Raw genomic sequence first — 18589 nt, forward strand, 5'->3', positions numbered from 1 at the left:
GATGACAAACCAAAACAGACTGTGAATGCGTGTGAGTGTGCGTGTTTGTGTGTAAGGGACCAATGAGACAGGTACGTTGTCTTTGATTACCCTAGGCCCTGCACAGGCCCCTGAGCAGTGACAGGCCAGCATTGATTTCTGTAATAACTTAGAGTTAATTATGCAGCTATGCGCTGAATGGGCTCCTCAGGGGTTCTCTATGAGAACACTTTGTGTAGAGCGACGGTGTGTTCACAGTTCTCCGATGAGACCCCTCGCCAACAGGCCCGCCACCACTGGAAAAATCCCCAACTCGGCACATTAAATATGAAGGCGGGGGGGGGGGGGGGTTAGTCCAACAGAGCAGTATCAAGTTCAGAGATGTTGATTTGAATATGTTACTGGTGTGGGTAAGTTCTAAAGTTTAAAGACAAAGGGGGTTGGGGGGGGGGGTCTGTTAGTGTAGCGCTGCCCTCATGCTCTGCCTGGGAAGACAATCAAGCTTAATTTCACTTGACACTTCACACTTGAGCAACTCCCTGAACGCAGAGCTCAAGCGAGGCCATCTGGCATGCTGAACGTCGATAGAATAGTAGTATACCGCCGACGACCAGTGAATAACATCAAAACAAATCAATAATGTAGGGTTTCTAGTATGTACATGTATTGTTCTGTATAAACACAGATACAGAGACATACAGTTGAAGGGGCAAGAGAGGTTTGGCTGATAGTTCTACTTAATCCTGTTCAGAGAGAATAATGAAAAAAAGAAGAAAGAAAGGACCTGGTTGACAGCGGTTTGACAGAGCGTTTAGGGAAATTGAAGAATGGGTTCCACACGGTGAGTTGTAGCGACATCCTGGGGAAGACTGAGTCTGTTACGCTCAGAGTGACACAGAAAGCTGAGGACGCCAGTTCCCCTGACACGTCGGAAATTGGCTTTGGTCAAGCGGTGCACATCTACCCCTGGTAGGGTGGCCAAACTCTCTGCTATACACACAATGAGACGGAACTATGGAAAAGTGTTGAAGTAAGACAATACATTTGAGTGACTGAATTCCAAGCTGTATCCTTCCTCTTTTCTGTCTTTTCTCTCCATTAAAAACAATTTCTTATCTGTGTACTTGATATTTGAAGCTGAGTACCCACATGCTCTCTCCACAGGTAGATAGACTGTACCCTTGATACTGGATACATCGATAATGCATCGTAAAGTATACAATATGCATGGCTTCCTAGAAAAACATCTGGGAAGTGTCTGCTCGTATTCATATTATTCACACTGTTTATGTTTGTTTCATTCATTCAATTAGAATGAAATGACGAGTTCTACTTTTACGCCTTGCCATTTTCCTCCTTGCTGTATCTTTTTGAGCGCCTCTAAAAGGCTGGCCATGAAACTCTTTGAAACTCATTTGCATAGACTGGGAGGCTTTCTTGAATATTTTAGTCATACTTAAGCTCTCTCACTTTATCATGCCCCAAACACATTTTTTTTTGTATTTTGTCCAAAACGTTCCATTTTAAGATTTATACCTACCCTGTTTAAAACACCAAGGACACAAAACAGACCAATTCATTTGAAATACTAAATTAGTTGCGATAAGTTCTGCACTCTCACATAACCTCAGACGTCCTCGATGTACATAATGTGGATAATGTGATTTATCCTGTGTGGGTGTGTGCATATGTGAGTTTGTGTAAGTGTGTATACACAACGTGTGACGGTGGTAAATTCCCATTACCGGGGCAACACTAGGATCAGTCTTAATTCTCCAGTGTCGTCGGATTGCAGTTGTTAACAAAGGACTCTCTGTACCCACAGTTCTCTGAACAGTGCTTAAGCCTTGTGATTATGGATGGCTCTGCATTCATATATAAACTGGAGCATCGTTTAAAAATCTAAAAATTAACTGGAATTTAAAACTCCAATAAGGGAATTGCAGGTTTTGTGGGTTTAGCATTACTGTTGTGCACTGTGCATATTGAAACGATCACCCTTAGAGTGGACACCAACACAAACCTGGAGGACAGTACCATCCATGGCACCACACCACCAGAACATCTGAAACGGACACAGCCAGTAGAAATGCACTGTTGGCAAAAGCCCCTGACGTTGATGAATGTTGTGCTGGGAGTGTTGTGTAATACTCCCCGATGAGATGCACTGTGTTGCAGCCCACAAGGTTGGGAGTACGGTGAAAAACTGCTGCCGTGCGCTGAGGGTGGGGTGGTGGTGGCAGGGGTTGGGTCCATGGCAGGGTTTAGAGGAGTCCTCCTTCTTTCATGGAGCGCCTCACTCCTTTCTTTCCTTCAGAAGCCGATTTTACAAGCCGCAAGTTTTATCCCTAACCTTCGACTGTAACATATGTCACAGGCATTGTACAGTTGCGTCAGAATAAAACCCACTCAATAGAAGACACATGAGGACACTCGATTATTTGAAAAACACTATGTCTCCAGGTCAGGAACATGCGTCACGTTCCTGTAAATGAAAGCATGATTTAGTTGTTGGCTAAACGTTGTTGACACCCATTTTACAGTGAGTCCATGTTGGAACATCATGACGTTAATCGCCCTAATGGTTTTGGAAGTCTATGTGCATGGTCAACATGTCAACCAGCCTAAGTGTGTAAAGCTAGTGTTTAAAGAAGGAGGTTGGTGTGTTACGCAAACATGATAAATGAATCTTGACTGTTTCTAGCCATCATCATTAAGTGGTGTGTTCTCCACGTTACGTTTTCGACCACTGCTTTTATCTGAGGTTAAGAGAAAATTATCTCTCAAGTTTCCCCACAGCGAAACGCCATTTGTCTTCCTGATACGGGGAGCTGACTGATCGGCAAGCGTGGAGGCACCGGAGGGAGTCCAGGAAGCGTGATCCAATCAATCAACATCCCCGGCGTGGATGTAGATCTCTCATTAAACACACTCCATGTGGTAGGAGGAGGGGACTGACTCGCTCTCGCTCTTTCCTTCCCCATTAGAATAGAGATCAGTCCTGGTTAAGCGCAGCACCCTGTGGATTCTTGGTGGTTGGAGGATAGCACCCATCACAGTGTCCTCCCTCTGAGAGGCCACACTCTTGGGGATGAGGGACACACACATTAGCTCGGGATGACTGCCTCAAACACTGAGCAGCTCAGCACTTGACCCCGCCCCCACCCCACTGCCGAATAGAGAGTGTGGTTGGACTTTATGAGTTTGTGTGTGTGTGTGAGTCCCAGTACAATGAAGTATGTTCATGGCTTAGATTCTGGCCTTAAATTCCCCTTCCAGCCAGGCTCACCATAGAGCATGTCTTTCTCCAGAGGCTAATTGAGTTCCTCTGTCGCATGTGAAGAGCTCGCCCAAAGTGTTCCTGCCTTCTTAATCCATGACATTTCTAAATGCAGGGGCTTAATTCTCATACGCTGCTCTGCCATGAGCATCCAAGGTTTGCGCCATGGAGAGAATAGCTGACTCGTTCCATATCCTTCTTCCCTGCGAAGGTCACGCTGCTCTCGTTGCGACCAGTGAGGTCAGCAATACTCAATCAAGGGTCGTCCCCATGGCAACATTGGCTGTGTAGCTGTGCCAGATAACTGCCTAAAAGAAAGAGAACCTCACATGGGGTATTGAGGAATGGGAAGGAGCCAGCTTTATGTTTTTCTGTTTGGCAGATATAATTGGCCCAAAGTGATGAAACACTGCAGCATATGCGGTACATTTCATTTCAATCTACCCACCACAAAAACTGACTGTTTGTACTCCGCTTGGTTGGCTGGTAGGGCGGAAATGTCCAGGCGTCAAAGCGATGCATTGCCAAACAAATCTGTCTTTATTTGTTTTGTGACAGGTGCAAGCATGTGGAAATGTTATCCCAGCAGTGGTGATAGCCGGCATCTTTAATGGGTGTCAGCACACAGGTGTCCCTGCAACGAGCACAGATGTGATTAAAATGCAATCATCCCCTGCCAGACTGGGCAATGTCTTGTGTATGTGTGAGTGTGAGTGTGTGTGTGTGTGTGCTGTCCAGTCCAATTTGTTGTGCTTGGTCAAGAACTTACAAACAGAGATTGTACACTAGCGCTACAACAATGACCCACTCCAGTTGGTGTGTAACCACTATCACATTATCTAGGTATTGAGGAATGGCTGGCTGGCAGGGTTGTGCACAACCCAAACTTCCATCAATACTGTAGATCTATTCTCCATTCCATTGCAATGAAGTTTGACAATGTACCAATTGACAGCTACTGTACTATGAACACACATACAAAACAGAAGCCAAACATACAGTTAGCATCATGGGACAGTTCTTGTGTTGCTTCAGTAACACACTACAGTATAATTCCCTCTGACTAATGGCCTTTCAATAAAACATGACCCTGAGGAAACGGTTTGCAGACCATACAGCAGCAGATAAACACTGCAGACCCGGAGCATAATTGACCAAAAACATCACCAACATGCAACCAACGTTCTGAGCGTCTACTCTGCCAGAAGATTCCAAACACATTCCGAACAGTGCTACGCTAGCGCTAACGCTAGCCCACCTTGCACATTATTCACTGGGAAAGCCTGTGTGTCTGTTAACACACTTAATGAGAGAGGCTTTGCTGCGTGCCTGAAAATTTGAGTCTCTCCCTCTCTCTGTCAGTAGCCACACAGATCAATGGAGCTAGCCTCGGGCATGGATCTTTGGACCCAAACAATTGTTCTAGAAGTTACACTGGTAAATGGCTTTCTCTTTCCAGAACCCCCTGCATGCTAACATGTGTACTCCTGCACAGTGTCATGGCCTAGAAAGACTGAATAACAAATCCTTTTCATAGTTCAACCGATTATTTTTGATACTGTTAGTGGGAATCATAGCTCTGAAGTGTAGGTTATTCTGCAGAAGTTTAGGTCAGGTTTTCTGTTTCAAGCTTCTGTACTACAGAAGTCAAATAAAACAGTGTGTAAACATAATTATCGCTGCGTCTACTTGAGAAACAGTCGGAATGTTCGCAACCTCATCAGCCCTTGCAGCGTGGAGGCCAGAGGTCAGTGTTGCATGCTGCTTTGGTCTGTCTGGAAATGAAAAGTCAGCATTATGGATGGGGTTTCCACGGCCCGGCAGAGTGTATCAGTAAGGCCTTAACCAGCCTGAGATACATGGTGTAGTCGACAGCAGTGGAGACTGGGAGTGTGATTCGCTCTCTGCCAGAGGCTATATCCTGTAACCTCCAGCCTGCTCAGCCCAGGAGACACACTGCAGGGGGCCAGATGAGTGGAAGAAATGGACATGAAAGAGGGCGGTGTGCACTGTACAGACAGACAGAGAGAGAGACAGAGAGAGAGAGAGAGAGAGAGAGAGAGAGAGAGAGAGAGAGAGAGAGAGAGAGAGAGAGAGAGAGAGAGAGGGAGAGATGGAGAGGGATGGAGAGGGAGAAAGACTTCTGCAAGTCTAGCATCTGCTCTGAAAAAAAATGTCTGGAGAGAAGAAATAAAAATGAAAAAACTCAGTAGGAAATGCTTTTAATCTGCTGATTCATACTCATACCTCTTTTTTTCCTTACTCTCTTTGTACCCTCTCTATTACTCATGAAATACAATTTCTTTCAGAAGATTTCCAGGATTTTGTTGAAGGCCAAAACAGATGTGACCATCTCTAGGTACTATCACATTCTCCACATCCCTGGATACTTGAGTCATGAAACCCATCTCTCTGACGACCAGCAGAAGAGCAGAACTCCTGCAGCACGGATGTCATCAATAATGACTGAAAGACACGTCAAGTAACGACAGTACATTCGGATAAATGTTAGAACACAGCTTTTGAGGGACATACAGCAGGGTGAATTCTAGGAACATGACAGATAGGTCGTTCAGTATGAGCATGCCACAGGCCTTCTTGGAGCTGAACCCTCCCAGAGCAGAGAGAGGTGGGTGGACTGCTGACCAGGACGATTGACAGCAGCTAGAGTTTCGTCCAGGTTGCCAGAGTTGCACCCGCTGTCCTTCTACAGCGTTGCTCCTGAATGACGGTATTGCCGTCTGATCTTATGCAGCAGCCACACATGCTGCACGGTGCTGGGCCACCCCAGGGCAGGGAGCAGCTTTGATATAATGGGATTGCTCCACAGCCGCGTGGCCCTGATGCACTATTTACACAGTGGAGGATCAATTAGGCATCACGCAGGGTTTATTAAGCCTATTACAATCCTGTGGGGGCGGGGGTTGAGGGTTGCCCACCTCCTCCAGGTCTAGGGACATGGGAGGCAGGGAGAGGAAGAGAAAGGGCAGTTGGGTCCAGGGCACAGTTCAACGCCCGGGCAGAGAGGGTGAGAACTGCTGCTACACGAGTTGCACTCGTTTGCGAGAATTCCAGTAATGCAGTGTTCCATGTTAACACCTTGCAGCAACTGACTGGATGAATGGGGAACTGCTTGGGACTGGATTTGGGTTTTGGTTTCAGATCACATTCTCTGTAATCTGTACAGTGACTTCTTTCTGGCCCCTGCAGTTATTGGCCTCCATGGAACTGGCCCTCACCTTGAAAGAAAGCCAACAAAGTCAGCGACAAATTGTCCTGATTTGACTCGCATTAACACTACTCCAAAGTTTATGATTACTTTTTGATTACTATAATAAGACAAAATTAGCAAAACCCTCATTAACACTAGAGTTAGTCTTTCACAATGTCAGGCAGGCAGTGAATACAAACAGTTTTATGACAGAAAACAACAGAGCATGTTGTAGCAATGTAGCATTATTGTTTGTCAGGAATTAAGTGTCAACAGGGTCGCTCATTGTTCCAGTGCCCAAACAAACAAAGCAGTATAATCGGGGGGCACATTATATGGGGGGAGGGGGGATTGTTTATCGATACAGTTTAGATTAGAATCACTTTCGAGCACCAATAGGGTCAAAACTTATTGGGTGGGAAGCATCGCACTCAGCACAGACAGACCCATGCATCAACACATCCATTTATATCTTGATTTCATAAGTTTATAATTCTTTACCCATAACAGCGCCGAATAAAGGCCACCATCTTCATGGTCAATGGGCCCAGCTGGACAGTCACCAGGGACAGATTTAAAAGCTAAAAATAGAAGCAATCTACCTCCAAGATGAAGCTGTTAAGAAACTCTGGGAGTTCGGGTTAATTAGGCTTTATGTGACTAAATATACTCATTCATGGCCGGTCATGTACGCTGATCATTTCTTAATCATGTTCCGTAGTAACAGACTTTTTATAGTGATTAATCAAGACGTACAATCACATTTACGTCATGGACGGATTTCAATTGTTTCGTTTTGATGTGGTTGGGAACCGGAACTTCCAGTATCAAAAAGGCAAGATGAGACGAAAGCAAAAGGCTTTCCAAAACGGAAAGGTTTATTGCGAGTTAATATACACTGTATCAATGAATGCCTTCTTTTTTTTTTACGGATTTTGGTGGACCGGCGTTCTGATTCTCTGACAACGAGCGCTGTCTGCTGGATAGCACGTGCAATTTCTGGATATCTTTTTGTCCGCGTTGGTGTAATGCTTTACCAATTGTTCAAAATCATACACTCAACACTACATTGGCATTTGTAACGTTAGAAGTTATGAAAAAGTGACCACTAATGTGCTATCATGAATATAAATAAATAGCACCAGCATGTGACTTCTCTGCTAAAGACACAAAAGGCCTAGTTCAAATGACATTATTAAACAGAATACATTGCATGAGTTTGAGTGTTCATGGAAAGAAGCCATTACAAGCCCAAAATAACCTTGGGGCAAGTAATGGGTTTTACTGACACTCTGTAAGAAGGATTGACAGATTCTTAGTCGACTGTAAGCAATCTGGCATAATGGTCAACGAAGGTCACACCAATGGAATAGCTGTGTATGGGAATTTAATTAATTCTTGTTATAGTGACCATGGGATACCTGTTTCTAGGCTACAAGACGTGGCATAGCATGCTAGCCTGAATGAGCTACCTGAAAGAGAGTATGTTCTAAACAGACATTATAATAACCTGCGACCCATTTTATAGTTCCACCCACAATGTTACTCTATATTAATCTAGTGGTTTATGATAGTGATAATGACTAATGGAGTGAGGACGGTGCAGAGGAATAGAAATATGTATGTTTCCCCTGGGGAAGGTTCCCATGCGCAGAGCTATTCACTTCACCATAATGCCGCCTTAATAGGCCTTTAACAGTCAATGTTCCCCAGTCTTGTAGCAAATCCTGCCTAATGAAACACACCCTTGGTGTTGGCCACTTCAGACGAGGCCTTTCACCTTCAGACAGCATGTCTGTCATATTGCTCGAGCTGTCAGACCAGCTCTCAGTGCTGGTGGCACAAGCCAATCCATCGCCCATAAAGCCCTCCCCCCCACCACTCCCACCACCCCCACCACCCCACAAATGGATTTGTACGTTAAGTGCCAATGTAAGTTGGTGAGGTGTGTGAAAAATAAGCATCTTTTCAAGGTGATGTTGACCCTCCGGTGAATCAGAGAGGCTCAAGGGAAATCCTATTACCCCTGGAAGTAGTCTTGTTTTAATAGCCATCAGCAACATTGAGTCCAATGATTGATCTGAGCTGGATCCTATCTTAACTGGAAGACCGGCTCACGCAGCTTTCTGTAGCACAGAAACACTATTTTCATCTAAACGTGATTGCAAAGCGGTTGTCAATGCAATCTGGCTAATAGCTATTAGCGCTCCGAAATGGGGATCTGCCATAACAAGAGAAAATCTTTGAAAACATGGCCAGTCATTGTGTACTGAGAGAGAACACTTTAGAAATATTTCGTTGGAAGAGGTAAACAGGAATGCATATCTGTTTACAAGGATTTATAAAAATCCAAGGTATTCATGAGTTATTTCCATATTTCACCAATCATCAAACCAACAAAAAACTATTGTTCTCCTCTTGCTTCTTCTCTCCTGCTTCTGTTCTTCCTCGTCCTTCTTTTTTCTCCACCAACAACAATCCCTCTTTCTCCAGTCCAGCAGAGCAATGTCAACAAGAATAGTGTCTGCCAAAGTGCTTGTTGACTTTGTCCAGTGCGACAGAGACAAGGAGGCTGACAAGCAGGAAGTGTCCCTGCTCCTCCAGCCACACCAGCTCCATCCTCACCTGGCCCTCAGCTTCCTGGTACTGGATCAGGAAGTGATTGCCCTCATAGTCATAGGACACCAGCTGCTTATTGGATGGTGCTAGGGAGACGGGAGTGCTTACACACCAGAAGGGCTTGTGGGACTCGTCCAGTAGAGTAAGACTCATCACACAGCAGTTCTAAAGACAGAAAGAGAAATGAGCAAAATGTTATATATTATTTTATTCACATTTTCATTGCCCCATCATAAATCAGTATTTAGGGAAATTACTGAAACTGGTAACTGTCCACATAGAAGATCTTCCATCAAAAGTCAATGAAGCACCCATGGTTAAACATTACTGACTGTATTAGGACTGGGTAGACATATACACAGGCTAGGCCGTGGAAATGGAAAAGAATGGGAGGGTTGATCAGACCCATGCAGAAGATGGGGCCCAGTCACCTCCACACTACCCTGCAGGGCCTCACACATCCAGGGCAGCGTGGGCTTGTTCACCAGCGGGCGATGCTGGGACCGACGCCCCCTCCTGATGGCACTCAGATGAATGTGTCCATTTCTGATCTGATCTGGTCGACGACACACAGGCAGACGGGGGACCAGGTCAGTGTGTTGGTTTAGCAAAGAGAGATCATTCAATCTCATACCCTCATTTGCCATTTCAGTCATTTAATAGATCACTTGCACTAAAAATGAATGCTAATCTGAGCCCCTGTAGTGTGTACCTTTCTGGCAGGAGAGTTGTGAGAAGCGGTCAGACATGAGCGTAGCCTCTGTGTTGTGGAGCACAATGTGTAAAGTATAACCATGGAGACCATAGTTGGGGTCCACATCGTCAAACAGGGCGGTTTGGGGGCTGGTTGGCAGGGGAAACCATGGTCACCAAGTGTGTCAGAGAATAAACATTGACTGTTCATTATGATTATGTGACAGGTGGAAGTGCTATGACCACCAGCCTCCACTGGAGGGAGCCATCACACTATGAACTAGTCAAAACTAGCCAAACACAACAGGGAGTTTAACACTTCATAAATACATCATTGAGGTTACTAATTCAGACCCAGTAGTTAGGGATGTGCATATGTTTTAAGCTAAGCTGTAGTCTGAGGACATATTCAACACCTCGGGTCATTTAAAAGGTGTTGGAGGGATGAGCCTGTTTAACAGAATGAGACAGCCAAATATAAACCATTTAGCTGCACCTCTTACAAATAGTTATTTATGAGAGGTGCATTTGCTTCATGAAATAGTCAAAAGTTAGTACCTAGTGTAATTAAAAGCCATAACATGCTGTGAAGATGACCCATAGGACGTGCAGGCCTCTTTAAGGACTGTCTAAAACACACAGCCTGCTATCTGTCAGTGATGAAGCCAGGTAGATATGTGAAGAAAAGGTGTTGGTGCAACATACCTGACAGAGGTGCTCAGGAGACTCCTCTCCACCAGCCGGTTAAAATGCAGACAGACCATGACAAAGGCAACAGACCCGCTGTCCTGCACAAACGTACACACACTTCCATTACTGTTTGATCAGACCGTGCGTTTTAGATCAAGCATTGTTACATTACCCTTACCGATTGATTCTTACACACTCAGCCATTGGAAGTTCAAAGTCAAAACACTGTTTATGTTGGCATGTATGTCCCCAACTTAACATACACTGGAAATGTTGGCTTACCTTCCACTTGCCCATGATGATGCCTGGTGCTAGGCACAGCAGGTCAACCAGCCGGTCGGAGTCAATGACCTGCCCGGCCTTGGAGAGGGTGCCCATGTCATACTGGGCCATCTGTGATCGCCACCCTGGTCTGTAGGAGAATAGGAGGAGAGAGAGGGATGAGTAGATGCTAAGAAATCTAAGCCTTTGTACATGGGGTTTGAGAGAGAGAATTACTTGATGAAGTTGGGGCAGTTGAGTGGCACCCTCGTGACCCCGTGGAGCTGCAGGTGTGACAGATGTTGGAGGGAGGGCCAGCTGCTGCCGCTCCAGCACACCGTCACTGACAACTCGGAGAAGTGGGCATGGCTTTGCTCAAATGTGCCCTCCCACCCCGACTTACCTAACGCCGTTATCTCCCAGGTAACACGTAAGTTCCTGGAGAAGAGGAGCAGAGCCGTGTGAGTGGTTTGTGTGCGTACATGTGCATTGGAGCAATTCATCTTCAATCCAATCTTGTCCAACTTGTGATTGAGGGATGGCACCACTGTAGTAGCATCCGGTGGCTTCCACACACAGCAGCTCATTTCAATTAGAGAAGACTCCCAATAACCAGAACTAGTCTGGCGGGGCTGGGGGATTTTGATCCCTGTTGTTGAGTGCATCCGTTGTCTTGCGAAATGATTACCGGGGTAAATCGCCTACTTGCACGTATCTGCAGCATAGGGGGCCCAACAGGGACTAGTCTGGGCAGGAGTGGGAGGAAATGTGAGAGAGAGAGGCGGGGGGAGAGGTCCAAGTAATTTATTTCAACAATTCGCACAGCCTCGGCAAGGAACACAATTATTTCCACTTCCCCTTCTCTACCGCCACGTCTGCCATTGAACTTCAAATTGAGTACAGCCACGGTTCTAATCAGAGGTTAGAAAAACACGGCAGAAAGAGCGGAGGAGGCGTCACGGGAGCTCTCCTGAATACACTGGTATCTCCCCGAGCACGGATCACATCAGACACATACCTCCTTTCTCACCTTTAATAAGAAAGAGTCATTATATGGGGGGGGGGGACAAAACCCATGATGTTTGATTGCTAGAGGCTTCTATCCTCTTCACGTTCCCATGTGAACATGTAACAGCTACAGGGCAGAGCTTTCACCCCGCAGTATAGCTTTGCAGAAGAAACAAGCGATTGGATTCCACCCTGAGATAATATAAAGACAGTAATTCCCCTGATATTACAGAAATGCAGCTTACTTAAAAGGTCTGCCTGCCTTTGCTGGATAGAAATTGAGAACCATGGCAAATATTTAACTTGACACAAATAGGCTGGGCCTCTATTTATAACTAAAATGACCTTAACTTACATTTAAAAGCCCTACATTTCACTGGTATACAATTATTCACGAGTCCATTGGAAAGGAAAGTCCCCTCTCCCAATCTCTGACCTGAGGACTTTCTCCGTCTGCCTGGGAAGTCCTGTATACGGGTTGATGTTCCGGAGGTCTCTCTTCCACATGCACTCATTGTACCCAGCCTTGGTCCTGAAGTACAGCCTCCTCCAGTAACCAACAGGCCTCTCCTGGACTTCCACACAACTCAGCCTCTTCACTGCCACATCCTTGGGCTTGGCCTTCCCTTTCTTACTCACACCGTACTCGGACAGGTACATTTTGTGCCACATAGAGCTGCAAGGTGAGTGGTGAAATATTTTAGCTGAATGGAAGGGGTGGGTGGACAGGGTGATGAATCATTACTACTTAGTAAGCCATGCATTTTTGATCCAGAGACTTGGTCCTTACTTGTTGTTGGCCAGCTGAAGGAACAATTTGTTGACATGCCCGATGCAGAAGAGAGAGGAGGCATCCAGGTATGAAATGATCTTAATTAAGATCTCAGGAGGCATCCTTATAAAAAGGGTGATTAGAAACAATGAACACAAATGAAACACCCTCCATCTGCATTTAGCCTTAATTACACAACAGCTCTCATGTGAAATATAAGGTCTAGTTGTGAATAATATGACTTTTGGCATAAAAAACTATGTGAATGTAGGCTACTGTAAATAATAGGCCCACACATTGTGGATCTCTGTCAACATAATTCAGACTTGCCTACATTTTACAAACTGACACTTGTTTAGCCATAGAGCAAGGATTGTCTACTTACCTCTCTATTATGTTTTTTGTGTGTGCTGGTTTGCTTAATTTGACTGCACATTTGTAGCCTGGGCCAACGGCTTTACGGCATGCTGCGATCTTATATGACACTGCCTGGGGTTTGACACTGAAACAAACAGAAAACAAACATTTTACATGTTCCAAGCAGTATGCGCGTGATGCTTCCTGCTACACTTCGCACTTTTTTTTCTCACCTTCGAGAACTTGAAGATTCTGTCGGCATTTTCTTCACGCAACTCTATATATTTGTTTTGGATGTCGGACCTTACCCAACCTTTAACTCGAATTGGCGGTGCACTAATACTGCATCCTTAGTTACAAAAGATGTCCGCTTTCAGTAGCCATGGTGACTACACACACAAATGGTCGCGGGATTGAACCCTTGGGAGATCGCTACTAGCAAGCTATTATAGGGAATTCCACACGAGCATGCATCCATACCAAAATGGTTGTTACAGTTAGCATGATTACATGTAAAATCAAATTCATATGAGAAAGAAAGAAAAACAAGCTGAACTTGGCATGACGGCCGGCATTGCACTCTTCGGTTGGGTGTTTGAGCCGCATGTGCAAATGCTGCCTCCTTCCGACTCGGCGAATTCTCAAAGGTGAGTGATACAAATCGTTGTTAAGGTTGGAGTTGAAATTGTTCGGCATTCTGAAGGACACGAAAGAATCTGATGTGTTGTGCCAAAAAGTGACTTTCTGCACACAAAAAAGACATGACGTAGGCATATTGTCATGACTATTTTATCCAGATAAAAGAAGTAGACTTATAAACTGCGATACAGGCTTCTGCAGACGGGGGTGAGGGTAAATATCTCTTAAATCATTAAAATAGTTTGAAGACTCAAAGGAGGTGGTAGGAAAGAGCAGAGCTTGTTAAGGAGAGACAGACTGCGAAGGGAAGCGAGAGATAAGTAGACAACTGCACCAGGTGATCGAGTCACACCTCATTTGGCTGACGCCGGGTATTATTAGTTTGTAGTGAACAAAATCAGCCTTGCGACCATGCTGCCAAACCGCTGCGCTGGACACTATCCCATGGCATTGACGCTCCTATTGGGATGCAGCGTAATTGTATGTATTGGCCGAAACCACACGGACCCCATCGTACTGGAAGGCAAGTGTCTGGTTGTATGTGACTCAAACCCCTCCTCAGACGCAGCGGTTACCTCGTCGCTCGGGTTATCTGTCCGCTCCGCAGGCGCCAAAGTGGCTTTCTCAGTTGTGCGCGGGACTAATCTTGAGCCGTCGGAGATGAGCAAAACGTCCATGACCATCTATTTTGACCAGGTTAGATCATTTATAAATCTCTACACATACGCGCGATTAGACAGTGATACAAATGTAGTTCTGGGTATCTGTTGGTTCTGGACAGGTTTGCGTTACCGCAAGGCGAGTAAAAATGTTGAGAAAAGGGTCAATAGCCTAATTACAGAATTAGACATGTTTTTAGTTTTACATGTCTACATTTCGGAGATGCGTTCGAGTTCTCTAGGTCTTTTGGGGGGTGACCATTACGCACGGTGATTGTAGCTACGTAACCCAGCTCTCTCTTGGCTGAAATTTCTGAGGTTATGTTTTTGTTTACATTTAGTCATTTAGCAGACGCTCTTATCCAGATGACTTACAGTAAGTACAGGGACATCCCCCTAGGCAAGTAGGGTGAAGTGCCTTGCCGAAGGACACAACCTCATAATGCACGGCCAGGAAACGAACCGGCAACCTTCTAATTAACAGCCCGATTAATAGCCTGATTCTCTACCCGCTCAGCCATCTTACCCAGTAATACCTTGTTGCAGGTATTAGTGAACATCGGCAACCATTTCGATCTAAAAGCGAGTGTGTTCCAGGCGCCACGGAGAGGGATCTACAGCTTCAGCTTTCACGTGGTAAAAGTCTATAACAGACAAACCATACAGGTGAGTCAAGCTCTCTGGCCAAACTGTTCTAAAGTCAACATCTGATTTAAAAAAAACTAATTTGCAAACAATTGGCCTACCAATACAGCATGTGTAGACCTACGCTGAGCATATGGAAGGCCTGGTTAAAGAGTAAAACATGTCCTTGTTGTCTCCGGTATCTCAGATCAACCTGATGCAGAACGACTATGCGGTTATTTCAGCCTTTGCCGGCGACCAGGACGTTACGCGGGAGGCGGCCAGCAATGGAGTTCTGCTGATGGTGGAGCGTGAGGACCAGGTCTATCTGAAGCTGGAACGGGGTACGCTCATGGGCGGATGGAAATACTCCACTTTCTCTGGCTTTTTAGTCTTCCCGTTATAACATACGATTTGTTTGTTGTCACCCGAAAGAACAATCATGACATTTATTTCAACAGCACTTTCAGACAGGGAAATCTGTAAGCTTCCTACACCCCTTTGTGTGTGTAAACGTGAGTGTCCGCACCTCCGCTCCTGAGAGTAAAGGAACGTTTACTTGGAATTCAAATCCAAACCCACTGACCAACGATGGATCATCGACCTGAAATGGGCCCCATGTCAACAAGACTTCTTTAGATTGTACAGGAAACGTTTTTCAATAGCTGTCAGTCTTTTATTATTACACATACTACTTGTAGGCTGGGTGCGGTGTTCGGCATGCTTGTATCCACAAATTAAATACATAGTCCATTGCTCGAAATAGATATTTGTCAGAGTTTCTCTGTAACCTGAGATTTGAGTCCAATTTAAACAATAAAGAAAAGATGGAGTGCACATTGGTGCTGAGTGTGGCCTACAATTATAGGTGGTTCGCCAGGGTTGCAGAACCCTACAGCCAATAGCCTACCATATAAATGTATGTACAGTAGTTTGCATGTTAAATGTGTGTCGATGGATTTATACTTCATAGATGATTCAATGTGTATTGGGTCAGTGACATGAGGTTGTTTGGGGTTAACGTCAGTTTGACTTCTGTTGCTGTGTTTTGCCACAAGATGGTGCTATGATCACAGCAAAGGAGGCGTACCTTTGGACATTTAGTCCTTTTCTAATACATTAGACAGGTTCATGTCCTTTATGGTGAATAGGAGACCTATGCAGAAACTCTTAGTTGTGCTGTATACATTCGGTGAATCCCCCCTTAGTAAGTGCAGAAGGAGTTTTGTGTTGGACTGAGGACATGTCGTTAAACATACTGCAATTTATATGACTGCATTCATACCATAATATAAAATAATACAACTGTATTACAATAATTTAGTGTACGGAGTGTGCCAGACAACAACTAATCCTATCCCAACCACACATTAAGACCTAACATGGGGACATGTTTTAATGGGTGTAACTAAGTGCACTTTGCATTCAGACCGACTTGAATCAATAAGCTTAATGGAGAATGGATAGTACCCCTTAGTTTTACAGAGTGATCCACATCCTCGACCCAGGAAGTGATTTCTGCATACACAAACACACACAATATTGATGAGCCTCAGCAGCAGACAATCAACAGTCTCCTACACAAGTTCAGGCCCAGCCTTAAGTCTCACTGTAACATGTGTCATACTCAAAGTGTTTACAACTAGCTGACCATTTAGTCTATGGACACGTGGAAAGGTTTGTTACTGTTCTCAATACACGTGTGTGGCCCGTGGGAGTCTTACTGTTAACATGGGCAATCCTCTTCAAGCATTGCTTGAATTATAGGTCAGAAATGATTAAGACAGACTTAGGTTGAGGAACAAACTCAAACATCTTCCAACATGTAAAGTAGGAAGCCTTGTTTAGAAGACTTAAGGTTAGAAGTGTGGCTCCACTAGGGTCATGTATGATGACAGTAAAGAAGTACTGTAGATGTAGTGCACCTGTAGTACAGTACAGCAGCACTGAGGCATCACAGTGTGGAACTGTCATTCAGGGTGTATACCCTCCCTGGTCATACATCTGAAAGCCTCCATTGTTAGCTTGTATGTATGGGGCACTGTGTAGGTGCTGGCCTATTGTAACCACAGCAAAAGCCTAGGAGATGCCCACTTCCCACTCACACGCCCTGTCAATCAAACAAGTGGACTGTTGTGTGTATGACCCACTGAAAGAAACATGTTGTCTGTCTCCCAAATGTTTGACTCATTCATAGGCCTATAGTGAGCTTCACGTCCTTGGAAATGAGACACTGTTGTTGTTTTGGTTGTGTCTTCATTTGGACGGATTTCTTGTTACTATTATAAGAAGAGAAATACACAGAAACAGTGCCCTTGCCAATTATTGGCCATCCTACTACTCAGACTAGATTGATGTGAATTGACCATAGACAGAGCACTCACAGTACTCACAGATCTCAATAGCCTGAACTCAAAGTCCACATTTGTTTAAAAAGTACATCAAGGTGTCTACAGAGTTATGGAACAAAGGGCTATGGACAGATGGGACTCAGATGGGGGTTAGGGTTCATGGATACATGACTGCAGTGTGCGTTTGTCTCACCATTTGCATATTGATCTGCAATAAAAACAAATGATCGCTGTAGTCAAGCCAGTTACTTCACAAGCATAGAGGCATTGTCTGAATATGTGTTTACTGGAGAGAAACCTGAGTAATATCCTCTGTTTGGCCAATGAACTAACTTTAATAGCTGGTGAAATGTACATTTTGATTACATTGTACTGGGATATGAACTCATACTTAGTTGACTTTCTTATCTGGAGTTTTCACACATCTTGTTATCTTGTGTCACCAGACCAAAAATCAAAATCCAGCATCAACATCAGGTCTGTTTAGACGGTCCGTCTCCTAGGCCCCTTCTCCCTCCTCTAGCCCTCCACAGCTGGTCCGTGTGTGTGGCGTGTTGGGGGTGGGGGGAAGTCAGAGCTTTGTTAGGAGGTTCCCACGATGGAGATCTGGTAGTCTACTAAGACTGTAGAAGGGACCCTCTCTCTGCCAAACACCTGGACTACAACTGGCTGGCTTCAACTCCTCGACTTATCAGGGAGTTAAAAAAGACGTCATTTTTTCTCTGTTCTGTATTATGTATTAGAATTGATGGGGTTACTTAGAAGAACACAATGTACAGAATTATACATTCATGGTTCAATGTCTAAAAATATGTATTACTTGTCCATTGGAGGTACTGTATATCCAAGTTAAATTAAGACAGTGAAGTTTCACAAACACTTCAAGAAACACAGCATGTTTGTTTTGTTAGTTTTCTCATAACCTCAGGATATGCACACATCTGATTTGTCCTACAAAGTAATTATCCAATAAGATCCTGCTGCGTCGCCCCTTTCCCCTGTCCAGTTAGCATCCCTCCAGGGCCCGCTTCCAGAGCTCCCAATGGCATGCTGGGTAACAAGGACAGTTTTAATACACAGCAGGAGAGATTTATGGCGAGGCACTCTGGGTTTTAATCGCTCCAGGCCCACCAAATCTATCATGTGATAGGTCATCCTGAAGACATCATTTACCCTGTGAGGGTCTGCTGTCTATATGTGTCTGGACATGCCCTTTAGATCTCCACGGCAACAGTCAGACCTATTGAAAGCCTGAATCCATCAACTTGATAAGGACAATATGCATGCACATGTACAGCATACAGAAACAATGTATTTATCATAAATCTGGACTATTATTTAGGATGTGTTGGGTACATATGGGCAAAAGGTAAAAACATGGTTTAATGATTTTTTGGAATGTGACCATGGTTATGCCATGTGTGGTCATGTTCACAGTGCTGACAT

The 18589-nt window shown here is 44.7% G+C and overlaps 2 protein-coding genes across 4 annotated transcripts; one reads left to right on the forward strand and one right to left on the reverse strand.

Annotated features, from left to right (window-relative positions):
- Window positions 1–8402: 8402 nt before the first annotated feature.
- On the reverse strand, window positions 8403–13513 carry fbxo15 (F-box protein 15). Of its 2 annotated transcripts, none has more exons than XM_084703613.1 (10): window positions 13104–13513; window positions 12899–13015; window positions 12532–12636; window positions 12178–12417; window positions 10971–11171; window positions 10755–10884; window positions 10488–10570; window positions 9802–9932; window positions 9521–9645; window positions 8403–9254 (listed from the first exon to the last, which is right to left on the reverse strand). In XM_084703613.1, exons 1-10 carry the CDS (start codon window positions 13130–13132, stop codon window positions 8979–8981), a joined length of 1437 nt encoding a protein of 478 aa, XP_084559739.1. In that variant the 5' UTR covers window positions 13133–13513; the 3' UTR covers window positions 8403–8978. The 2 variants fall into 2 exon arrangements, with proteins under 2 accessions (XP_084559739.1, XP_084559740.1); XM_084703614.1 differs by having other exon boundaries at window positions 9117–9254; window positions 9495–9645.
- Window positions 13514–13571: 58 nt separating this feature from the next.
- Window positions 13572–15620, forward strand: LOC146274987 (cerebellin-2-like). Of its 2 annotated transcripts, XM_084703615.1 has the most exons (4): window positions 13577–14205; window positions 14715–14834; window positions 15001–15136; window positions 15254–15620. In XM_084703615.1, the coding sequence occupies exons 1-4, from the start codon at window positions 13921–13923 to the stop codon at window positions 15331–15333; spliced, it is 621 nt and encodes a 206-aa protein (XP_084559741.1). In that variant the 5' UTR covers window positions 13577–13920; the 3' UTR covers window positions 15334–15620. The 2 variants fall into 2 exon arrangements, with proteins under 2 accessions (XP_084559742.1, XP_084559741.1); XM_084703616.1 differs by having other exon boundaries at window positions 13572–14205; window positions 15001–15620.
- The last annotated feature ends 2969 nt before the right edge of the window (window positions 15621–18589 follow it).

This window comes from Hypomesus nipponensis, chromosome 8, assembly GCF_054491055.1.
Source record: "Hypomesus nipponensis isolate SF chromosome 8, ASM5449105v1, whole genome shotgun sequence".
Classification (NCBI taxonomy): Eukaryota; Metazoa; Chordata; class Actinopteri; order Osmeriformes; family Osmeridae; genus Hypomesus; species Hypomesus nipponensis.